Source organism: Xenopus laevis, chromosome 7S, assembly GCF_017654675.1.
Source record: "Xenopus laevis strain J_2021 chromosome 7S, Xenopus_laevis_v10.1, whole genome shotgun sequence".
NCBI classification, from domain to species: domain Eukaryota; kingdom Metazoa; phylum Chordata; class Amphibia; order Anura; family Pipidae; genus Xenopus; species Xenopus laevis.
The window spans coordinates 102,868,543-102,894,646 of record NC_054384.1 but is presented as its reverse complement, the minus strand read 5'-3'; the positions used below and the strand labels follow the sequence as shown (position 1 = coordinate 102,894,646).

Here is a 26,104-nt window from a genome sequence, read left to right as displayed (position 1 = left end):
CTGTTGCAGAAGCAATTCTATAAGGGAGTAACTAAAACACTAAATTTCAGACGTGCAAACTTTGACAGTATAAGGGCATCTCTGCAACATATTAAGTGGGAAATGCTTTTCACAGGGTTAAACACAGAACAAAAATGGGAAGTCTTTAAAATGCTGCTTAATAAATATACTTGTCAGTATATTCCACTTGTAAGCAAGGAACGTCGTTGCAAAGCAAAACCTTTTTGGTTCAATAGAAGCGTTTGTGTTGAGGTGGGTAAGAAAAGACGTGCTTTTAAGGCTTTCAAGTTAGCTGGTACAGCCGAAACATTTATAAGGTACAAGGAGGCCAATAAATCATGCAAAGAAGCTATAAGGCAAGCTAAAATTGCTATAGAAAAGGATATTGCAGCAAGCAGTAAAAAAAATCCCAAATTATTTTTTAAATATGTCAATAGTAAAAAAATGAAGCAGGAAGGGGTGGGACCCTTACTATCAGAGGGGGATCAGCTGGTTGATGAAAACAAAATAAAAGCGCAGATTCTGAACTCGTATTTTTCATCTGTTTACACAAATGAAGAACCAGTAAGTGAAGGTTTCCTTCTTAACACTCCCAATTCTAGTAATACAACTAATGATGCATGGTTCACACAAGAAGAAATTCAAAAGAGACTTGAACAGGTTAAGATTAACAAAGGTCCAGGGCCAGATGGTATTCATCCCAGGGTAATTAGCGAGCTTAGCTCTGTGATTGCCAAACCTCTTTACTTAATTTTTCAGGATTCATTGAGATCTGGTATTGTGCCAAGAGACTGGCGAATTGCTAATGTGGTGCCTCTATTCAAAAAAGGATCCCGTTCTCAGCCTCAAAACTATAGGCCAGTTAGTCTGACGTCAGTATTAGGAAAGCTTTTCGAAGGGTTAATAAAGGATAAGATACTGGACTTCATAGCAAATCATAATACTATGAGTTTGTGCCAGCATGGTTTTATGCGTAATAGATCTTGCCAGACTAACTTAATTTCTTTTTACGAGAATGTAAGTAGAGACCTCGATTCTGGGATGGCAGTGGATGTGATTTACTTAGACTTTGCTAAAGCATTTGATACAGTGCCACACAAAAGGTTACTGGTTAAATTAAGGAATGTTGGCCTGGAACATAGTATTTGTACCTGGATAGCGAACTGGCTAAAAGATAGACTACAAAGAGTGGTGGTAAATGGAACATTTTCTAATTGGACCAGTGTTGTTAGTGGAGTACCGCAGGGCTCTGTACTAGGTCCCTTGCTTTTCAACTTGTTTATTAATGACCTGGAGGTGGGCATTGAAAGTACTGTTTCTATTTTTGCAGATGATACTAAATTGTGCAGAACTATAGGTTCCATGCAGGATGCTGCCACTTTGCAAAGTGATCTGTCTAAACTGGAAAACTGGGCAGCAAACTGGAAAATGAGGTTCAATGTTGATAAATGCAAGGTTATGCACTTTGGCAAAAATAATATAAATGCAAGTTATACACTAAATGGCAATGTGTTGGGAGTTTCCTTAAATGAAAAGGATCTAGGGGTCTTTGTAGATAACACGTTGTCTAATTCTGGGCAGTGTCATTCTGTGGCTACTAAAGCAAATAAAGTTCTGTCTTGCATAAAAAAGGGCATTAACTCAAGGGATGAAAACATAATTATGCCTCTTTATAGGTCCCTGGTAAGGCCTCATCTGGAGTATGCAGTTCAGTTTTGGACTCCAGTCCTTAAGAGGGATATAAATGAGCTGGAGAGAGTGCAGAGACGTGCAACTAAATTGGTTAGAGGGACGGAAGACTTAAATTATGAGGGTAGACTGTCAAGGTTGGGGTTGTTTTCTCTGGAAAAAAGGCGCTTGCGAGGGGACATGATTACACTTTACAAGTACATTAGAGGACATTATAGACAAATGGCAGGGGACCTTTTTACCCATAAAGTGGATCACCGTACCAGAGGCCACCCCTTTAGACTAGAAGAAAAGAACTTTCATTTGAAGCAACGTAGAGGGTTCTTCACAGTCAGGACAGTGAGGTTGTGGAATGCACTGCCGGGTGATGTTGTGATGGCTGATTCAGTTAATGCCTTTAAGAATGGCTTGGATGATTTTTTGGACAGACATAATATTAAAGGCTATTGTGATACTAAACTCTATAGTTAATATAGGTATGGGTATATAGAATTTTAATTAAAAGTAGGGAGGGGTGTGTGTATGGATGCTGGGTTTTCATTTGGAGGGGTTGAACTTGATGGACTTTGTCTTTTTTCAACCCAATTTAACTATGTAACTATGTAACTATGTAACTATCTGCCTTTGTGTCATGAACGCTGCCGCGTGATGACGCCGGCGCGTCGCCTCTGACGCGGGATGCTGCGCCAGCGCCGAATTGGCACCAAAATTCAAAATAAAAGTGCGCCCAGTACTCTCCATCACTGCCCAATTATAGGATCTGTTTATTAGCGTTCCTGGGTGCTTTATTGTAGTTATTCTGGACTTTGAACCCTGCCTGGACATTGATTCTGACCCTTTCTGCCTGCCATTGAACCTTGCCTGGACTTTGACCTTGTATTTGCCTTAACCCTTGCCTGTACCTTGAATCTGAACTCTGACCCTAAAGGCTTCCTCCTTGGTCCTGACTTCTCCGCTGGGAGCCGATAGGCCCCTTGACACTGTGACAGTGACGCCTCCGTTGCAGATGCGATGAACGACTTCTATGCAGGGGTTGAAGCACAGAATAACACAGAAATGAGGAAGACCATCACTCTGCCTAGTGACCAGACGTGAGGATGACTCTGGAAAGAGTAAACCCAAGAAAGGCTGCAGGACTAGACAATATCTCTGGCAGAGTGCTAAGAGATTGTGCAGATCAGCTGGCAGATGTTTTGACTGACATCTTTAACATCTCCCTGATCACCTCCATTGTCCCAAAGTGCTTCAAAACCACCACCATTGTCCCCGTGCCGAAGAAGTCATCAGTGTCCTGCCTTAATGACTACCGTCCTGTGGCACTCACCCCCATCATCATGAAATGTTTTGAGAAGCTTGTCAAGAAACACATCAAAACCCTGCTGCCACCAGCACTGGACCCCCTACAGTTCGCATACCGTCAAAATTGCTCAACAGATGATACAATAGCCACCACCCTCCATCTGGCCCTCTCTCATCTGGACAAAAAAGACACCTAAGTTCGAATGCTGTTCATAGACTTCAGTTCAGCATTGAACACTATCATTCCTCAGCATCTGATAGAAAAGCTGAGCCTGCTTGGATTGAACACCTCCTTCTGCAGTTGGGTTCTGGACTTCCTGACCGACAGACCTCAGTCAGTCAGGATTGGAAACATCATCTCCAAAACCACCACACTGAGCACCGGAGCCACTCAAGGCTGTGTGCTTAGTGCTCTACTGTTCACTCTGCTGACGCATGACTGAGCAGCCACACACCGCACAAATCACATCATAAAGTTCGCTGATGACACGACCGTGGTCTCATCGGCAATAATGACGAATCACCATACAGAGAGGAGGTGCAGCGGTTAACAGACTGGTGCAGAGCCAACAACCTGTCTCTCAATGTAGACAAAACAAAGGAGATGGTTGTTGACTTTAGGAAGACTAGGAGTGACCACCTGCCACTGTACATCGACGGCTCTAATGTGGAGATCATCAAAAGCACCAAATTCCTTGGTGTCCACCTGGCGGAGAACCTCACCTGGTCCCACAACAGCAGTTACTTAGCCAAGAAAGCCCGACAGCGCCTCTACTTCCTGCGCAAGCTGAGGAAATCCCATCTCCCACCATCCATACTCAAAACCTTCTACAGAGGGACGATCAAGAGCATCCTGAGCAGCTGTATCACTGTCTGGGCTGGGAACTGCACTGTCATGGAGCGCAAGACCCTACAGAGGATAGTGAAGACAGCAGAGAAGATCATAGGTGTCTCTCTTCCTTCCATCACGGACATTTATACCACTCGCTGCATCTGTAAAGCCACCAGCATTGTGGCTGATCCAACACACCCCTCACACTCACTGTTCACACTCCTGCCATCTGGAAAAAGGTACCGAAGCATTAGGGCCCTCACTACCAGACTGTGTAACAGTTTCTTCCCCCAACCCATAAGGCTCCTTAATACTCAGGGACCGGACAGATCTCTCACACTCACACACTCCATCTGATCTTACTATACACCACAACCACTGTACGCCATTGTATAAATAAATAGTCATTGGATACAGTTGTTCTCTATGAGCACATCTGCACTTTATCATGTTCTTACTACTATCATATCACAATGATACACCCATCATGTTTGACGTTTAGCATTATTTACTTAACATATTACTTCTGCTGAGTGTGCGCTGTATTGTCCTGTCCCTGCACTGTGCTGACCTGTCTTGCAGGAGTTGCATATTTTTGCACTTGCACTTTTTGTCTGTTGTCTGGTACATGTTGTGTGTAGCACCATGGTCCTAGAGGAACGTTGATTTGTTTCACTGTGTACTGTACAAACGTATATGGATGGAATGACAATAAACTCACTCTTGACTCTTGACATCTCTGGGGCAGAGAGCACAGTTGCATTTTCTGAACTAAGGGTTGAGACACACGGGCAGATTCGGGGAGATTTAGTCTCCTGGCGACTAATCGCCTCTTCTTCTGGGTGACAATCTCCCCGAACTGCCTTTGCATGTCTTCCCGTCCGCTATAATGAAAAGTTGTCGCATGTGCTTTAGCGCAGGCGACTTTTCAATATAGCGGATGGGCAGCCGACGTGTCACGACTGTCGGATGCAGACGCAGCATGCAGTGTCTGCATCCGACAGTCGTGTCGCGTCGGATCAACGACATCTCTTACCTTTTTCCGTCGCATGCATTTGTCTCAGCGCGTCCGATTGCGCCGAAAACGCTTGTGTAGTCCTACCCTATTACCTTCCACTTAAGTGGTCACAAGGCTTGTAATACTTTAGGAGGTCTCAAAGAAGCCCAAGGCTAACATCTCTAAACAATAGCATGACTGTTTGGTCCCCCAGAAAAAAAACTTCAGGGGTGCCCAGTGCTAAGCCACATGTATGCCACTACCTCCTTTGTTTGCCCACCCGCCAAACTTCAGCAGTGATGGTGGGGTCAGACCCTGCTACCACAGGGTCTGCTGTATTTTAGGTACAGAACTGTCTGTAAAACTAAAGGCCTCTCTTGTACTGGTCAATGTTAGTATTCAGGTGTACACAGCAGGGTTCCAAGGAGCAAGTCACTACTATCCAAAAAGAACATTGCTGCCCATCTACAGGTTGCTAAAAACTACATTAATAAGTCAGGTGGCTATAGGAATAATGTTCTGAAGGGAGAAATGTTCTGCAGGGAGGAGTGTGTAAAGATGGGGTATCCAAATGCTAAATAGTATCTCACCACATCAAGGAAGAGGACAAGGTGCACTGCCCTCGTCCCTCAGTACAACGAATGGACAAAACGAAAATTCTAAATAGCACTCAATAAAGGCAATCTTCCGCCAGGCAGTTGAATCAAAGCCTTACACTTTTCGTGTTACAAACACTAGTCATAGGCTATCTATCCCAAAGGGAGGAACTCCAGGGGTGATTTTGGCACGATCCGACGTGCTGTGAAAAACGCAGGCGTCAAGTCGGATGCGATGGAAAAAAGGTAAGTAATAGCATTGTCGGATGGTGTCACAGTGTTGATCCGACTCGACTGTTGGATGCAGACGCTGCATGCTGCGTCCACATCCAAAGTCGCGGCACGTCAGATCAACGATGTGACTTCATCCGACATTTCCATCTCTTACCTTATTTCCGTCGCATCTGACGTGACATCTGCGTTTTTGTGCACCGCGACGGATCACTCAAGGGAAAGTGGCTCACGCCCAACACACATGTTGATCTACCAAAGAAGGGTTAATGCAGGACAAAGACTGTATGGGAATGGACGAGTCACAGCCCTGCAAGATACAGGTAATATATGGCACCTCTTTCAAGCTGCTAAAAACATAGTCTTGGAGAAAAGTTCCAAACACAACAGTGGAACAGTTGAGCGGCTCAAAAACAAAAAGGTTCTTAAAGGCCCTGATTTAGGTCCGAATAAGAATCCATTCTCCTGTTTGAAAACTAAGGGGGTTATTTATCAAAATCCGATTTTTTTTAAATAAAAAAGTCTGACCAAACTAGAATCCACAATTTGACCTTATTTATTACTTAAAAACTATGATTTAAAGGTATTTCAGGTTAACTTTTAGTATGTTCTAGAATGGCCAATTCTGAGTAACTTTTCAGTCGGTCTTCATTGTTTATTTTTTTTATAGTTTATAAATTATTTGCCTTCTTCTTCTGACTTTCTAACTTTCAAAAGGGGTCTCTTTTGACAGCTCAACCCGCAGTCCCTCATTTGTACTGAAAAAGTCCCTATTTTCTCTGCACTGAACAGCAAGAAAAAGAAAGAAAGTTTCTAACTTAATTGGCTTTTAGCAGAGAGCCCAGAACAGCTAACAGGTGCAAATAAGATACTCTGTAACAATTTTGAGACATAAAAACACAGTTTAGATAAGGAGAAATATTTTCAAACTTTCATAACCTGCCAAATTTTGTAAAACAAACATGGTAATTAGGGTGTGTGGCCACAGAAAAAATTGCTGCGCTGCCTGCGGAAAAAATTTTTTTGTCCCTCTTTTTACTTCCAAAATGTTGGGAGGTATGGGTTGCTAAGGTAATTTGGACCCTAGCAACCAGATTTCTGGCACTGTAAACTGGAGAGCTGCTGAATAAAAAGCGAAATAACCAAAAAAACCCACAAGTAATTAAAAAAATGAAAGTTATGTGCAAAGACATAACCCCTTACGCACATTGGACATCGCATCCGAGGTTAAAAGTGCAGCGTACTCCAACTACGCCACGCGATTGGCTGGAGAGCCCATCCGTCTCAGAATAGGATCCGCCCCCTTCTCGCAGTCTAGTTACTTTCCAGAGGGGTCAATGCACTGGTATTTTATGATTGGCTGTTAGAGCCTGGGAACTTTTAAGTCTCGTGATCGGGGGCGGGGCCCGGAGCGGAAGTGTCGCTCTAGTTCGCGGAAGAGAAGAAGTTGTTGTGGAAGAGTTTGCGAGCGGATGATGGGACGTGGGTACGGCTCGCAATTGCGGAGAGGTATTACTGAGAGTCGTGTCTGGCGGGAATTGCAGAGGGCGGGCCTGTAGGGCAAGACAAGGCTTTCTAGTAACATTAGCTCATTAACATTAATAGAAAGGGTGTAGGGAGTGTGTCAGTCACTGGCTGTCAAACTCGCACCCCCCCAGCTCTTGGAATGTACTAGTCCTGGCACCTTGCGCTTGGGAGAAATGGAACAGGCTGACAAACAGGCATTGCTGGAGCCCGGGGTCTGATTTAGGGTGAGGCTGTCTCAGTGGATTGTGATTGGTAATGTGTAACTGTATATTGATTGTGCTTTAATACATGTAAATAACCTGTAAGATCTCTCCTTATAAACAGTGCTTAGTGATGTCATTGGTGTGTAGTGATGTCATCAGTGACAAGTGACCTCAGTTGTCACATGACTTACTGAAACTTGTATATTGTATAAAAAAATATTCCCAACCTTTATTTAATGATGAGGATATTAGAAATCATTTACCCTGCGGCCTCATGCCTTGATATGGGTGAAAGAGGTGAGGGGTAGGGGACCGGCTGGTTGGCGGACGTGATGTCACCTCCGAGACATTCATGCATGTGATGTCACATAGGGGGCGTATTTAGGTCTGGTGCCTAGGACAGCATCGGACCTATATACAGTCCTATATATAACTATGGCAGATCTGAAATGCCTGATTTTTGGATTTGGACTTTTTGCAGCCTTGGGGTATAATATATCTCAAAAAAATCCAGGTATTTTTTTTCTACTAAAAATTTGGATTTTATAGAAGAAAAAAAAACTTGAATTTTTTGAGTTAAAAAACTTGAATTTTTTGAGTTTTTAGTTTTCAGACTTTAATAAATAACCCCATATGAGTTCAACGTGTCATCCAACTAAACGGCAAAAATCTGCCTGGAAGAATGGGCCAATCAGTGTGCAGAAGTGTACTTGTTTTACCAGCTGCTGGGGGGGGAGACAAAAGTGGGCAGGGCATGACACACATAGGGCAGATTGTGTCACAAAGGGGACAGGTGATGACAAAATCGGGTGGAATGATGACATAATGGAGTATTGGGAAGAGAAGAGGTAAGATTTGGGTGCATCAGGGGTTTAAATGGGCAGGCCCGCTTGGGAGAAATGGAACAGCCGGGGCTCTTTTAAGGTGAGGGTATCTCAGTGGATCTCAGTTCCAGGTCATGGAACTCCGAGGTAACTTATAATATCCTCATCTTTTGCAACAGGGGTACTTTATTTATTATAATACACAAGTTTCAGTGAGTCATGTGACAGAAATGACATCAGAACTCACCGTTTATAACTGATGACATCAAAACTCACCATTTATAAGGATATCATTTACAAAATATTCATGGCTTTTGTGTATAAGCCATGAATATCTTGTAAATTATATCCTTATAAACGGTGAGTTCTGATGTCATCAGTTATAAACGGTGAGTTCTGATGTCATTTCTGTCACATGACTCACTGAAACTTGTGTATTATAATAAATAAAGTACCCCCAGTTGCAAAATATGAGGATATTAGAAGTTACCTCGGAGTTCCATGACCTGTATAAAAGTACTCGGCCTTCGGCCTCGTACTTTTATATGGTCATGAAACTCCTCGGTGACTTATAATATCCTCATATTTTGCAACTGGGGGTACTTTACATTTTTTTAATACAATAAACAAGTTTCAGTAAGTCATGTGACAACTGAGGGCACTTGTCACAATGGCTGGAGATATTGTGACATGTAGTTGACTCATTCCGTCACCCTCCCTACCCCCAGATGGCAGTGCCAACATTTTTGCAATACTTGGGGCCCTTGAGCTCTGCCTAGGGGTGGTTCACCTACAGAATAACTTCTAGTATGTTATAGAACGACCAAATCTAAGCAACTTTTCAATTGGTCTTTGTTATTTATTTTTTATAGTCTTTTTTAATTATTTGCCTTTTGCTTCTGACTCTTTGCAGGTTTCAGATGGAGGTCACTGACCCCATCTAAAAACAAATACTCTGTATGGCTACAAATGTATTGTTATTGCTACTGTTTATTGCTCCTCTTTCTATTGCTCCTATTCATATTCCAGTCTCTAATTCAAATCAGTGCATGGTTGCTAGGGGAATTTGGAAGACTGCTAAACATTGCAAACTGGAGAGCTGCTAAATAACTCAAAAAACTCAAATAATTAAAAATGAAAACCAATTACAAAGTGTCTCAGAATATCACTCTCTATGTCATGCTTAAAGTTAACTCAAAAGTGAACAACCCCTTTAATTTAGGGCACCTATGAAGATTTATGCTGGGAGTAGCTTTGTATCATTATTTCTCTCGCTATGGCATATGTCATCCTTGCATGTCCTATATTAAAGCCTGCTTCCCTTTTAAAGGAGAACTAAAACCTAACTAAAGAAGTAGCTAGAAATGTTGTACATGATGTTTTGTGCTTCTGTACCAGCCCAAGGCAACCACAGCCCTTTAGCAGTAAAGATCTGTGTCTGCAAAGATGCCCCAGTAGCTCCCCATCTTCTTTTCTGCTGATTCACTGCACATGCTCTGTGCTGCTGTCACTTACTGAGCTTAGGGACCCACTCACAATATACAGTACACATAGAATAGAAATGTCACAATATAAGGCTGATTAGTAATTAATATAGATAATTACTACATGGCAGCACAGAAACCAGTGCAATTAGCATCAGAATTTAATAATCTGCAAACCTGTAGCATCAGCTTATATTACAAGGGAAGCTCATTTACTGCTGGATAATTAGTGACGAGCCCTAAGCTTAGCTTCTCAACAGCCAATCAGAGCCCACTGAGCATGTGAGTGTCACAGACACTTTCCAAGATGGTGACCCCCTGTGACAAGTTTGAAGTCCTGGATCATTGCTGCTATTGACAAGCTGAAACTTTAGCCTCGTGCAATAAGTTCACTATATAAAATAGGCCATTTTAGCCACAATAATTTTTAGGGTTTAGTTCTCCTTTGACATATTGGTTATTCAGTGAGATCCAAGCAACCCTCTTACACTGAAACTACAACTTTCTGCAGCTGCCAGCAGTTGGGTTAGTGCAACATACAGAGTTCCTTCTTAAGTGGCTTTGGGCGTAGAGGAATTTTTACCCCTATGAAGGGCATGTGGAGCAGTTCTGTTAGGGCAGAATAGTGATGACAGTTTCAGAGGAACATGCTGCTAGTCAGGCCTGTGCTTAACCTGGAGGGCTCTGAAGGAAGACTGATAAATGGCAAGTTAGGGTAATATTCCCTAGATATAACAATAATAATGTCATGGCTTTCTGGGTATTGTCCAGCAACACCACATATGAGTTGGCATTGCCTTTAATTTAAAGGGGTTGTTCACCTTTGAGTTAACTTGTAGTATGATGTAGAGAGTGATATTCTGAGACAATTTGCAATTGGTTTTCATTTTTTATTATTTGTGGTTTTTGAGTTATTTAGCTTTTTATTCGGCAGCTCTCCAGCTTGCAATTTCAGCCATCTGGTTGCTAGGATCCAAATTACCCTAGCAACCATGCATTAATATAAATAAGAGACTGGAATATGAATAGGAGTGGAGCTGCATAGAAAGACGAGTAGCGATAACAATACATTTGTAGCCTTACAGAGCATTTCTTTTTTTTTTTATATAGGTGTCAGTGACCCCCATTTGAAAGCTGCAAAGAGTCGGAAGAGGAAGGCAAATTATTCAAAAACTATAAAAAATGCCAATTGTAAAGCTGCTTAGAATTAGCCAAGCTATAATATACTAAAAGTTAACTTAAAGGTGAACCCCCCCCCCCCCTTTAACATTATTAAGGGTATTGGTGTTTTTATCTCTGCTGCCAATCCAAGCTGTGGACGTTTGATTCAGATTTAAAGGAACAGTAACACCAACAATGAAAGTGTTTTAAAGGAATGACCATATAATGTAGTGTTTCCCTGCACTGGTAAAACAGATCTGTTTGCTTCAAAAACACTACTATAGTTTATATAAACAAGCTGCTGTGTAGCAATGGTGGGAATTGAAAAAAGGCTATATGGCACAGGTTAAATAGTGGATAACAGATAACACCATTACAGTATGTTCTACAGAGCTTATCTGCTATCTGCTGTGTAACCTGAGCCGTTTCTCCTTTGAATGGCTGCCCCATTGCTATACAGCAGCTTGTTTATATAAACTATAGTAGTGTTTCTGAAGCAAACACTCCAGTTTTATCAGTGCAATTTTTTTTGATGTTACTGTTACTTTTAAGCATTTTGTGTTCTTCCTCATGTTGTTAGGGACAGCTCTCATGATGCTATATAAATCAGCAGTGTTCTGCTTAGTAGGATGCGCCTTGAGGCGTGCTGCCCCTCCTGTGTATTTATTCAAGTGAGGCGCCTTTAACACAGAGCTTTGTTTACTTAGTTTATTGTCACAGTATGAACTGTATTATTTTATCTCATAGATAAGTAAGTCCCATTTTCATAACCTTGGGCACGTGGCATTTCCTAGACTACAACTCTCACCATTCTTCGACATGTAATACAGCATGGTGGAAGTAGTAGTGGAGACCTGCGCAGCTCCAATTGGCAGCCCTGTGCCCGACCCAGACCTGCAAGCCGACCCGCAACCCACTCTGCCCCGCCACCGAGACCCACTACCCAACCCATTGCTCGAAACGCATGCTTACCCCCCCCCCCGACCCGGAACCAGTGAAAACTGGAAGTGGCATCCCTTTTACCTGGACATGATGTCGCTTTTTACCCGGAAGTGCCGTCACTTTTTGCCCGGAAGTGCCGTCACTTTTTGCCCGGAAGTGCCGTCACTTTTTGCCCGGAAGTGCCGTCACTTTTGCCCGGAAGTGCCGTCACTTTTTGCCCGGAAGTGCCGTCACTTTTTGCCCGGAAGTGCCGTCACTTTTTGCCCGGAAGTGCCGTCACTTTTTGCCCGGAAGTGCCGTCACTTTTTGCCCGGAAGTGCCGTCACTTTTTGCCCGGAAGTGCCGTCACTTTTTGCCCGGAAGTGCCGTCACTTTTTGCCCGGAAGTGCCGTCACTTTTTGCCCGGAAGTGCCGTCACTTCTTGCCCGGAAGTGCCGTCACTTCTTGCCCGGAAGTGCCGTCACTTCTTGCCCGGAAGTGCCGTCACTTCTTGCCCGGAAGTGCCGTCACTTCTTGCCCGGAAGTGCCGTCACTTCTTGCCCGGAAGTGCCGTCACTTCTTGCCCGGAAGTGCCGTCACTTCTTGCCCGGAAGTGCCGTCACTTCTTGCCCGGAAGTGCCGTCACTTCTTGCCCGGAAGTGCCGTCACTTCTTGCCCGGAAGTGCCGTCACTTCTTGCCCGGAAGTGCCGTCACTTCTTGCCCGGAAGTGCCGTCACTTCTTGCCCGGAAGTGCCGTCACTTCTTGCCCGGAAGTGCCGTCACTTCTTGCCCGGAAGTGCCGTCACTTCTTGCCCGGAAGTGCCGTCACTTCTTGCCCGGAAGTGCCGTCACTTCTTGCCCGGAAGTGCCGTCACTTCTTGCCCGGAAGTGCCGTCACTTCTTGCCCGGAAGTGCCGTCACTTCTTGCCCGGAAGTGCCGTCACTTCTTGCCCGGAAGTGCCGTCACTTCTTGCCCGGAAGTGCCGTCACTTCTTGCCCGGAAGTGCCGTCACGTGTTTTTACCCGGAAGTGGAAGAAGAAGGGAGGGGGAAAGGGAGAGAGGAGCAAACTGAGCATGCTCAAGCCCTAGCCCTGGCGGTTCAAGCTGAAAACAGGAAGTCTGATACAGAAGCCCATGTGTCAACAATAGAAGGAAAGAAAATGCTGTGTTTCTTTTGACAGAAGATTAAGAGCAGCATTACTTTGAGGTAGAGTCCTGCGCAGAACCAATTTTTAAGACCCGAACCGCAACCCGCATATTTACCCACTTTGATCCGCTACCTGACCCTGAAAATCCTACCCTCATTCCGCAGGGTGCTTTTTTTGCGGCTAACCTGTGGGTACCCGACCCCCTGCAGTACTCTACTTTGAGGGGTTACTGGTGTATTTATATAGACCTTTCTGATAAAGCTTAATACGTTTTAACCTTTCCTTCTCCTTTAGCTGCCATTGTTTAAATGTTAAATTTTATAGATGTGAAATAGTCCTGTAAGGGTGGCAGGGCTAATGCACCAAAAGTGACTGAGAAGTAAAGTTCTAGTGTTTGCGTAATGCAGCAGTTTTCCAGAGCAAAGAAGAAGTGAAAACATTACTCGGGGCATTGCTTTATTCTGTTGCCAGTTCCCACTTGCCCATCCCTGTAGTTTATTTCCTGTTTTACATTAGTTGCAAATCCATTCGATGATTGGGAAATACCCATTTGTCATTTGTTTTTGATGCTTTAAATATGCCTAGATTGTGTATATCTATCCTATCCTCTGTTTCACACGTATGGAGGATTAAAATAGCAATGTGCATATCTATTTTTAAAGATAGGCTGAATAGCAGATTGTATACAACTTTTTTATGAAATATACTTGCACCTACAAACTAGAAATACAACAGATGAGTGGCTGACACCTGTGCCTATCCGATTCAAATAGAGAGCCTTTTTGTAATTCGGAACTTTTGGATAACGGGTTTCCGGATTACAGATTCCATAGCTGTATATGCTTTATATGCATTTTGTGCTGCACTGCCAGTGCCAAAAAGCCCCATTGCCTCAATAGTAAATTGATTTTAATAATACAGAAGTCAATGATTGTTGGTATTATCAGCTAGTTGCCTCCATCAATTCCAAATTTAAACTGCAAACTGAACTCTTTAATGTATAGTTTTCTATTGGGGTCACAGATACATTACATTCAGTCATCCCCAACCAGTAGCTCGTGAGTAACATGTTGCTCTCATACCCCTTAGATCAGTGATCCCCAACCAGTAGCTCGTGAGCAACATGTTGCTCTCCAACCTCTTGGATATTGCTCCCAGGGTCCTCAAAGCTGGGGCTTATTTTTGAATTCCAGGCTTGGAAGCGAGTTTTAATTGCATAAAAACAAAGTATAGTGCCAAGTAGAGCCTCTTGTAGGCTGCCAGTCCACATAGGAGCTACCAAATAGCCAATCACAGCCCCTTATTTGTTACCCCAAATGACTTTTTCATGCTTGTGTTGCTCCCCAAATCTATTTACATTTGAATGTGGCTCACGGGTAAAAAAGGTTGGGGACCCCTGCCTTAGATGTTGCTCTCGGTGGCCTCAAAGCAGGTGATTATTTTTGAATTCCTGGCTTCTAGGAAAGTTTTAATTACATAAAAACTAAGTATAGTACCAAGTAGAGCCTCCTGTAGGCTGCCAGTCCACATAGGGCCTAGAAAATAGCCAATCACAGCCCTTATTTGGCACCCCCAGGGACTTTTACAAGCTTGTATTGCTCCCCAACTCTTCCTACATTTGAATGTGGCTCACAGGTAAAAAAAACATAGAGCTGTTGTATTATTTAACGGATACTTAAAATCTGGTGCTTGTATCTCATTCATGCTGTTGTAAAGATGTATGGCGATCCGACTGCCCGTATTTCTTTAATTATGATCTGATCGTTGGGCCCTAGGGCCTAGGTGGGCATATTGGGGAGGGATCTGCTCGTTTGGTGAATTTGCCACCTTTAGGGTAGGACTTCACAGGCATTTTTGGCGCGATCCGACATGCTGCGCAAAAACGCAGGCGTCGAGTCGGATGCAACGGAAATAAGGTAAGATATACAAATGTCGGATGAAGTTGCAGAGTTGATCCGATGCGCCATGACTGTCGGATGCAGACACAGCGCGCAGCGTCTGCATCAGACAGTCGTGTTGCGTCGGATCAACGCTGCGACACCATCCGACAATGCTATCGCTTACCTTATTTTCGTCACATCCAACTTAATGCCTGCATTTTTGCACAACATGCCGGATCACGCCAACCCAAAAATGCCAGTGTAGTTCTACCCTAAGTCTACTAGAAAATCATATAAATATTAAACAACCCCAATAGGCTGGGTTTACTTCCAATAAGGATTAATTATGTCTTAGTTTGGATCAAGTACAAGCTACTGTTTTATTATTACAGAGAAAAATTTAAGAATTTAAAAAAATTTGGATTATTTGATTATAATGGCGTCTATGGGAGAAGGCATTTCCATAATTCGGATCTTTCTGGATAACGGTTTTCCGGATAACTGATCCTATACCTGTGTTAATTTCATGTGAACACATGGTTTTACTTTTTTTTTAAACAAATCTTTAAAAGCAAAACATTTTTATATTTCTTTATATTTTGGTTAAGCCAGGGGTTTCAAACTATTGGTCAGGACCCATACTGTTTAAATAAGATGAGTCCTCGAGTCATGCAGCAGGTCGGGTACCCGCAAAAAAATGGGCACCCTGCGGAATGAGGGGAGGATTTTGAGGTGCGGGTGTATCTGCTCAGAAATATACTTCTTAGAACGCGGGTTGGGTTGCGGGTCTCATCTAAATTTCTTATCTTATGTAATATTGTCTATATTTTACTCCTTTTAAAGTTTTACAAAACATGTTTCTGTCCCCATCCACTTTTGATGACATGACTTCCGGTTTGCCGCACCATCACTTCCTGTTTGATGGTGGTCAGCGGGTTGGGTTGCGGATAATGCAGTTGCGGGTCCGGGTTGGGTAGCGGATCAAAGCAGGTAAATATGCGGGTTGCGATGAGGGTTCGGGTTGGTTCTGTGCAGGATTCTAAAGAGTCCCCCTGTAAATAGCGAAATTGCTCCCTGCAGTATTATTACAGAGAAAAAGGAAATCATTTTTAAAAGTTTGGATTATTTAATTATAATGTAGTCTATGGGAGAAGTCCTTTCAATAATTCTGAGCTTTCTGGATAACAGATTTCCGGATAATTAATAACTAGATAAGTAGTGATTATGGAAAAGTGGACACCTGTTTCTAACCTATAATTAGGTTATGAAGCTGATTATCCCTGTTAGTTTGTGTCTGCTGGAAGCAAGGTTTGCAAATTCAGCAATTTCAGCCATCTGGTTGCTAAAGTCCAAATTCTCCTAGCAACCATGCATTGATTTGACTAAGAGACTGGAATATGAATAGGAGAGGGACTGAATAGAAAGAGGAGTAATACAAAGTAGCAATACATTTGAAGCCTTACAGAGCATTTGTTTTTAGATCGGGTCAGTGACCCTCATTTGAAAGCTGGAAAGAGTCAGAAGAAGAAAGCAAATAATTAAAAGAACTAAAAAATAAACAATGAAGACCAATTGAAAAGTTGCTTAGAATTAGCCGTTCTATAACATACTGAAAGTTAACTTAAAGGTGAACCAATCCTTTAAAGAGGTAACACGGAATATCAGACTGTAGACTCCAGTTACTAGAGAATATGATAAAATGACTGGTTGTTTTACCCTGCTATAATGTTTGGACACTGCCTCTATCAGACATAGTAGTGCCCTTCATTTGCTCAGCAATAGCCATACAGAAGGTCTATTGTTCATGGGAAAAGCTAAGTGATTTGTTCCGTGCCCTTTTAAGTTCCTTCAAGCCACGACCCATTCTATTATTTTGTATGTGTGATCCAAAATGCCCTTTCCCATAGGAACAATACAGCCATAGTTTCATTAAGACAACATGTAGACATCCATGCTACTATTCTCACCCCTTGCACTTATAGTTATATAAGTGGGTAACAAATAAACCCTGGGTCATGGATCTGTACAATATTAAGTTCTTATTGTACAAGTGCACTCGGTTACTATAGTTCATGGGCAAATTGTGCAACAGAGGCTCCGCCCCCCTCGGCGGCACCAATACAAGTCATTTAAAGCGGGAATAGATTGCCCCTTGCTTTTCTGGACTTAGCTCCCTGTCTGACAGATAGGAGGAACATTGCTAAAAAGGAAAGCAAAGGAACACTCCCGGAACCATGTCAGCTGAAGAATCCACTCATGGGACAAGTTGCTTTGAGGAAGTCTATGTAGGTTACTATAGGTCAGAATAGGAATTTGAAGGGGAGCTATCTCAAAAATGAAAATGTAACATAAGCTTCATCATACTGAGTACAATCAATTAAATATTCTGTATAATTTCTGAAATAATCAAGTTTATGTTCACTGATCCAATATATCTTATAGGGGGGCTCGTTTTGCCTAGAAGATGCATTAGGGCAGAGACACATGGTCAGATTCAGGGAGATTAGTCGCCCGGCAACAAGTCTCCTCTTCTTCATGGCGACTAATCTCCCCGAACTGCCTTCCCGCCGGGTAGAATGAAAATGGAAATTTCGCGCGACTTCGGAAAACAAAGCGCTCCGATTGCCATCCCAACGGCGATTTTCATTCTAGCCGGCGGGAAAGCAGTTCGGGGAGATTAGTCGCCCTGAAGAAGAGGAGATTGGTCGATGGGCGAATAACCTCCCCGAATCTGACCGTGTGTCTCTGCCTGTAGAGCTTACTCTATTAAAATCACCAGACATCATGTCTCTCTACATGCAGAATTTGTGCAAAAGGCAGTTGTTACTGGAATCAGTTATTTGAGTGAGCTCTAATTCATCTGCTAGGGAAGGGAACCCCCCCCATAAGATATATTGAATCTAACTGTCAATGAATATCTGACACCCAACTGCTGCATGAAGAGAGAATGAAGAGAAATAGATGCTGAGAGAGGAATAGTGAAGATAAACTTGATTATTTTATATTTAATTGATTGTATTTAGATCGTTTCTTATTTCAGTATGATGAAACTCGTATTAAATATTCCGAGATAGTTCCCCTTTAAATGTGATTATTTCAAAGTGCCTTGGTAATAATCAGTAGTTATGGCAATATGACTCCTTATATTGGATGTTTTGCTTGTTATCCCAGCACGCTAAATTTGGGGATAAATCAATCTGCACAAGCCATTTGTGGGTGCCTGACCCAATAATTACCCATACATTTCAATAATGTAAAGAATTTAGGCTGCTACCCCCAACAAAAAGTAGATTTGTTATTTATACATGTATTTTTTTTTCATTTTGATATATCAAGACTTATCCCAGCTGGAGCACTATGTCCCATGGTCTCTGGAGTATAGGTAGAAGAATTATGTTTGCAGTAGGGATGCACCGTATCCACTATTTTGGATTTGGCTGAACCCTCAAATCCTTCGCGAAAGATTGGCCGAACACCGATCCGAATCCTAATTTGCATATGCAAATTATGGGTGGGAAGGGAAAAACATTTTTTTACTTTCTTGTCACGATATTTCCCTCCAGCACCTAATTTGCATATGCATATTCGGATTTGGTTCGGCCGGGCAGAAGGATTCGGCCGAATCCTGCTGAAAAAGGCCGAATCCTGAGCCGAACTCTATATTAGGTGTATCCCTAGTTTGCAGTAACAAAACACTTGGTGATTTTGGGGTTTGCTTTGTACTCGGCTTGGATAGGCAGGCTAAGCAGTGTTACACACCTGCCAAGAAAAAAAAAGGGGCAAACCATGTACATAATAACGAAGAAATGGGAACCTTTAAAATTTCTGTTTTTAAATGTAACCAAACTAAGTTAATATCAGTTACAAAATCGTGTGTGGCATCTTACTTACCTTTTGCTATATACAGACTGTTCCCAGATGAAATAGCCTATCATGTTGCTTCTTTTATATGTCCGATATAATATAGGTTACTGACGTAGGTATATTTAGAAACGAGGGATCGTAGAAACAAGGAATCCAGGATGCGGTTCAGGATTCTGCCTTTTTCTGTAGGATTCGGATTCGGCCAAATCCTGCTGCCCCACCGAACCGAATCTGAATCCTTATTTGCATATGGAAAAATCACGTGTCTTTTTGGCACAAAACAAGGAAGTAAAAAATTTTTCCTCTTCCCACCCCTAATTTGCATATGCATATTAGGATTCGGTTCCTTTCGCAAAGGATTCGGCTGAATCCAAAATAGTGGATTCGGTGCATCCCTATTAGAAATTAAACAAACATTCATCATAATTTGTTTTAACGTGTGCTCTTTATTTTTGCAACTTTCCTTCTAGGGTGTTGCATCAGCGGAGTTAAATACTTCTGAGAAGATGGATGTCTCTGTGCTATAAGAACCTAAAGTGGGACACTGTTAAAATAAAGGTTCCAGTGCTGAACATTGTGGTATGTACATTATATCACTGTGACTGTATAATCATTTAGAATATACAGATACACTTGCAATTGACTTTCTGCACTCTACCAACATAGGCTGTGAGGTTGGGTTTTTCAAACGTACTTAGTGGTTGCAATCTGGCTTGTCTTTAAAGGAACAGTTCCGTATAAAAATAAAAAACTGGGTAAAAAAAAAATGTTTCTAAAATAGTTAGTTAGCCAAAAATGTAATGTATAAAGACTGGAGTGACTGGATGTCTAACATAATAGCCAGAACACTACTTCCTGTTTTTCAGCTCTCTAACTCTGAGTTGAGTCAGTGACTATAAGGGGGGCCACATGGTACATATCTGTTCAGTGAGTTTGCAATTGATCCTCAGCATTCAGCTCAGATTAAAAAGCAACATTTATGGTCCATGTGGCCTCCCCTCAAGTCTCTGATTGGTTACTGCCAGGTAACCAATCAGTGGAAACCAAGAGAGCTGAAAAGCAGGAAGTAGTGTTCTGTATATTATGTTACACATCCAGTCACTCCAGCCTTTATACATTACATTTTTGGTTAACTAGCTATGTTTACACTGCAAATAATTCACTCTACAATATAAAATTTCAATATTGGTCAGTAGGCAGCCATCACAGGTCATTTTGCCTGGTCATGTGCTTTCAGAAAGAGCCAGCACTTTAGGATAGAACTGCTTTCTGGCAGGCTGTTGTTTCTCCTACTGCATAACTGAATGTGTCGTATTGGGACCTGGATTTTACTATTTAGTGCTGTTCTTAGATCTACCAGGCAACTGTTATCTTGTGTTAGGGAGCTGCTATCTGGTTACCTTCCCATTATCCTGTTGTTAGGCTTATTTATATAAATAATAGTAGTGTTTCTGAAGCAAACACACCTTTTTTACCAGTGCAGGGCAACACTGCATTATATTTTCATTACTTTAAAACACTTTCATTTTTTGGTGTTACTGGTCCTTTAAACAAAGCAAACATTTACTACTTGCCTCTGTTTAATGGTGCAAGAATAACATTCCTCCTCGCAGAAGACTGGACAGTAGGTGCTAAAAAAGTGCTAAAGCTGTAACTGTTTGAGAGTAGTAGTATTCCAGCAAGTGGAGTGCAACCTTTGTTACTTTTTAATGGAAATGTCTGGTTTATACACATTTGCTAACATTAAGTAAGCTTTATCAGAAAGGTCTATATAAATACACCAGTAAACCCTCAAATTAATGCTGCTCTGAGTCCTCTGTCAAAAGAAACACCACATTTCTTTCCTTCTATTGTGTACTCATGGGCTTCTGTATCAGACTTCCTGTTTTCAGCATAAACCTCCAGGGCTAGGGCTTGAGCATGCTCAGTTTGTTCCTCTCTCCTCCTCCCTTTTCCCCTTTCCTCCACTCCTCCCTGCTGTAATTTGAGCCTAGAGCTATAAGTGAGCAGGGAGAGACACGGGCAGGAAGTGATGTCACACCAAGCTAATATGGCAGCTGCTGTCCTAAACAAACAGGGTAGCTTTCCTTCCTCTTTTAAGAAGCTCTGACTCTAGTTCATCTCTATCCTCCTCGAAAAGCTTCAATCATTTGCTGCTACACAGCTATATTAATATATTCATAGCACAAAAATGAGTGGTTGATAAAGTGTGTTCTTTCTTTTTTTTTCTCTTTTAAACAGTGTTTGGCCAGAAAATGCCTGGAGACTCTTGACCCAATATGTCAGCCACGGCTGTCGATGGCTCTGATGTTTCACTTGGTAAGTCTTTCTGTAATAGACATTAATAATAATGTGTTCTACAAAAAAAAGAGTTTATAAAGAGTATTTTTAAGTGGCTGTGGGCCATTATGGATTTATAAATCATTGTTTATAATAAGTAAGTTATAAAAAACCTATAAAATGCATTAAAACTTCTATGGCTGTGTTTGCTATGATTATGGCTGAAATTGTGAATCATAAAGGTTTATTTTAAAGATATGGGCATTTTGAAGGACAGCTAAAGTTTAATAAAAAAAAACCCTTTCTCTGGGTGGGTTACTTGTCCTTGAATATTTAAGGAATTCCCTGTTTGTGGTTGTATATACAGTCACCTTTTGTTTTGTTTCAGTCTAAAATAGAATCTTCACACTAACAAAGGCTTGAACACCAGATAAAAGGGGTTTTAAATTAAATTTATTGAATATTGGATTGTTTTTTTTTTTTTATCTGGTGTGCAAGTCTTTGTTGTCTTTAAGATTCTGTCTCTTCTCCCAGCTACAGGTTTGGGGCTTTTGCACCAGTACCACCATGAGAGTTCAGCGAGTGACTGCCTAGTTTACGTCCTCTCTATATATTGAGTGTCAGAAAGATCTCCTGGGTCAATGTAAGAGTCAGGGCTTTATGCATATTATTTATTATTCCTCTTTTATGCTGGGCCGAGAGCTTTGCCATGTGAGAAAGTTAATTACTTTTATGTTTTTTAATGCTAAGCTATAAAAGAGAGATCCTGGGCTAGATGGGAGGATGATGTCACATGAGATGTATATAAATATAAATATATATATATATATATATATATATATATATATATATATATATATATATATATATATATATATATATATATATGTATCCCTTTGTGAAATTCTTCAACTTTTATATAAATACACATATTCGTGTCCAACTTTCGGGCCTTGTTAGGACCTTTTTCTATACACATATTAGTGTTCCAACGTTTCGGTCCTTATTAGGACCTTTTTCAAGGATGAAGATTCTGGCGTTAACTCCCGTCGCGTCTCTTCAAGGAAGTCCATGTGCAAGCGCGCACTTCCGGGTTTGCGGGAAGTTTGGTGTAGAGTGTCCTGACGCTCGTGTCACGGCGCCAAGCGTTGTGACATCACAAATAGGCGGCAGATTCGAATTTTGGCGCCAAATCATCTTTAAAGGCCCAGTCCTCCATTTCGTGAGTGCCCAAGCTGGTTCCAGTTTACGGTTCCTGCCGAAGCGTTTGTTTGTGACTTTGAATTCCTGGTTTTGACTTCTGCCCGATCTTTGACTACGATTCATGCCGTCTGCCTTGAACTCTTCGCCTGACTTTGACTACGTCTTCTCTAAATCTCTGCCGTACATTGCTTACGGACTTGTTACGCACTTCCCTGTAGGCTTCCGCAGCAGAAAGCCCGTGGCCCAAAAAGGGCGTCGGTGAACACCGGAACCACAGGGTTCACCTGTGTGTCCGCAGGTACTTTCGCTGAACAAGGTTCCTGATAACGTGGTTGTTACAGATTCATTCCAAATTGAAATATATATATATACAGCTTACACATCATCCCCAGGTGCATGGTAAAACATCCAAATATAGTAAAGAAGATCAAAAACACCGGGATTTCTTATGATAAAAATGTGTGTATTAGAAGGTGCATGTACAGCCAACGTGATGTTTCACGTATGTGTATATATATATATATATATATATATACCCTGACGAAGATACCTGTGTGGTATCGAAACGTTGGTCTATCCTAATAAACCTTTATGATATTGATCTTCTGACTCAAGCGTGACTGATTCTGGAGTGCCGACATTGGAGGGATTTTATATATATATATATATATATATATATATATATATATATATATATATATATATATTTATATATTTTTTGTATTTTTCATGCTTTATTTGGTTGTGTAAATCCTGTGAGTGCCATCACTACTGACGTTCACCAGGGCAGAGAGTAGAAAGGGACCAGGGATGGGCAAACTGTTTCGCTGAGAATAAAACCCCCATAGACTGTAATTGATAGTAAAAAAATTGGGTAAAAAAATTGGGTAGTTTGAAAATTGTTGTGTGATTTAACACCCATTGACTTCAATGCATTTGGCTACCTTTTTTTGCTGAATCGCAAATTTTTGGTAAAGCAAAACGGATCAGATGGTGGGGTAGTGGAGTTGATTTGCCCGAAGCTTTATTTTCCACTTAAAACAGAGAAAGAGGGGAGGATGGGGAGAAGGAGAGGGTATTTAGTCTTCAAGGCTGTTGCGGATGTTGTAGTCACGCAGCAGACTGTGGATCAGTGTGTGGCAGTTTTGGATGCTTCTACTCTCCCTCCTTAGAATGAGGAAAACAACAAGATGCCCTTAATACAGTTCATATGTCACCAGGCTTCCAGAATTGCCCCTTCCGTATAGGTGCCCTGAAACAATCCGTACAACACCATGCGGTGAGTTGCCACGGCCGCTCCTGCCATGAGCCAAGGTGAGAACAGCGAGTGGCCAGTTACAAGGGGAGGCAAAAAGCCGCCTCCTGTAACTTTAAGAACCAAATTTCCATTTTTTAACCTGGAAATTTACCTCCGCTTGCACAAGCAATGTGGCCCCCCTTTGACCCTCTCGGACGTTGAAGTTTTAAGCACGGAGTTGCCGAGGGGAGGCCCCAGGATCTGCCCTGACCCTTGCTGAAATGGAAAGCTTCTTGCTCTGGTTGCTCGGCTTCCTGGGAAAATGTAGGGGAAAGTTTAAGCTTTATTGTGACTTTCCTGTCACAAGTTAAAAATGTTGCACAATAAGTCACCAGTGTGTTACACGCTCGTTCTCTTTTTCATTTTCACTCCTGTCTCTATGTTAGTGTCCTGTTATGATTGACTGACAATTGTTATATTTTCTCTGGTTAAAGGGGTGGTTTATTATGTTATAGAATGGGCAATGCTAAGCAACTTTTCAATTGGTTTTCATAATTTTTTTTTTTATAGTTTTATAGTTATTTGCCTTTTTCTTCTGACTCTTTGCATCTTTCAAATGGGGGTCGATGACTCCCTTCTAAATAACACATGCTCTGTAAGGCTACAAATGTAGCCCTCTCCTATTCCAGTCTCTTATTCAAATCAATGCATGGTTGCTAGGGTCATTTGGATTCTAGTTACCAGATTGGTTAATATGCAAATTGACGAGCTGCTGAGTTTTTAAAGGAGAAGGAAACCCCCTGGGCGCAAAACCCCTCCCCCTCCCCTGTGTTGCTCCCTCCTCCCCCCTGGCCTACCTGTCCCCCTGGGCAAATGCCCCTAACTTGTTACTCATCCCTCTGCGCAGGTCCTGTCCACGGAGTTCACAGTCGCCATCTTCTCCCACGCGCGTCTTCTTCCTGCTTTGACCGGCAGGAGGGGGGGCAACACAGGGGAGGGGGGAGGGGTTTTGCGCCCAGGGGGTTTCCTTCTCCTTTAAGGGATATACTTCCCATCATATGACATGTGTGGTCACCTGACGCGTTATATATCACTGATGGCGTGCCAGAACGAGGCATGAAACGCGTCAGGAGACCAAACATGTCATAGGATGGGAAGTATATCCCTTAAAAACTCCTATTCACTGTTTTTATTGTAGCCTGAATAAAGCTTTGATTTTTTGAACTACAGCTGGCGGGACATCCTTCCCTAAACCTTTTTCCTTGGAGTGTATATTTTCTCTGGCACTTGAGGTGTGAAGGCTTTATTTATGGCAACTGGGTTCTACTGTGTAATCTCCCTAATTTAAACAGCGCTTATTCTACAAAAATGATCTCCCCTACTGGAGGTGAGGTCTAAAAGTGGCCACACTCTGGCTGGGAATAACAATAGATAAACTATTTTTGCAGGACAACATCCCATGCTAGTGCTTTGTCTCCGGACTGCATTCTCTGGTAGACCCGACTAAACCTCTAGTGATAGGGAAATATTTTTATGATCGCTGCTAGAAACCTAGCCTTTTAATTTCACTTCATTTGGTAATCTTTTGTTAAGTTGTAGTTGTGATTATTTATGCTCATTATATAGGATATTGGGTATAGATTGGAGTGTGTGGAGGACTTTTACTTCTTGATATATCATTTTTATTGTAACTCTTGTTTTGCTTGTACCTGTTCCTAACTGTCAGCTATAAATGGTCTAAATGAGCTCTGTAGGTTGGTATGCCATGACTGCTTATTAATTACACTAAAGGTCTCACGCACATAGAGATGCCTCCATATTGGAAGCCACTAGAGATGCACAGAATCCACTATTTTGGATTTTACCGAACCCCCGAATCCTTCGCAAAAGATTCGGCCGAATACCAAACCGAATCCTAATTTACATATGCATATTAGGCGTGTGAAGGGGAAACCATTTTTTACTTCCTTGTTTTTTTACAAAGAGTCACGCAATTTCCCTCCCCGTCCCTAATTTGCATAGGCAAATTAGGTTTCGGTTCGGCCGGGCAGAAGGATTCGGCCGAATCTGAATCCTGCTGAGAGAGGCTGAATCTCGAACCGAATCCTGGATTTGGTGCTTCGCCAGAAGCCACCATTGGTCCCTAGCTACCATTTAAAGGGGTTGTTCACCTGCAAACACTTTTTTCCAGTTCAGTTGTTTTCAGATACTTCGCCAGAAATAAGCTTTTCCCAATTACTTAAATTCTTTATTTGTGAATGTTTTTCTAATATTGAAGTGTAATGTTGAATTTTGACCTTTTTTTTGTCTTTATAAAGCCACTCTCGTTGGGGGTCGTCGATAGCGATGTGCAGGTCAGGTGAAACGCGCACCCGACCCTAACCCGCCCTTCACCAACCCACCCGAGCCCGATTTCCTGCTTCCATTTTAAGGCCCGTGTCTTTAAAAAATCAAACAGGAAGCCGGCAGTTCCGGGTGGCAGGCGGGGAGAGCAGGAAGAAGAGCTGAACCCAGACCCGCAAATGGAAGTGCGGGGTTGGCCCGAGTCCCGCGGGTATCAGGCCTACCTGCACATCACTAGTCGTCGACTTTATATATATATATATATATATATATATATATATATATATATATATATATATATATATATATATATATATATATATATATATATATATTTTTTTTTTTTTTTTAATTCTGCATCATTTAGTTGATCCATTTCTCAA

The 26,104-nt window shown here is 42.0% G+C and overlaps 2 protein-coding genes across 3 annotated transcripts in view; one reads left to right on the top strand and one right to left on the bottom strand.

Annotated features, from left to right (window-relative positions):
- acp4.S (acid phosphatase 4 S homeolog) overlaps positions 1-6,966 on the bottom strand; it is a 39,404-nt gene extending 32,438 nt beyond the window's left edge. Inside the window, exon 1 of the mRNA XM_041570510.1 lies at positions 6,852-6,966. Coding sequence (XP_041426444.1) covers positions 6,852-6,860 — 9 coding nt within the window. The 5' untranslated portion in view covers positions 6,861-6,966. The remainder of the gene's footprint in view (positions 1-6,851) is intronic.
- A 53-nt stretch (positions 6,967-7,019) lies between these two features.
- The window catches only part of nr1h2.S (nuclear receptor subfamily 1 group H member 2 S homeolog), a 29,829-nt gene continuing 10,744 nt past the window's right edge, over positions 7,020-26,104 (top strand). The window contains exons 1-3 of one of the 2 annotated variants that reach the window (XM_018228271.2): positions 7,020-7,153; positions 19,129-19,237; positions 20,900-20,977. In XM_018228271.2, the coding sequence (XP_018083760.1) occupies positions 20,938-20,977 (40 nt within the window). In that variant the 5' untranslated portion in view covers positions 7,020-7,153; positions 19,129-19,237; positions 20,900-20,937. The other variant, XM_018228272.2, reaches the window with a different exon arrangement.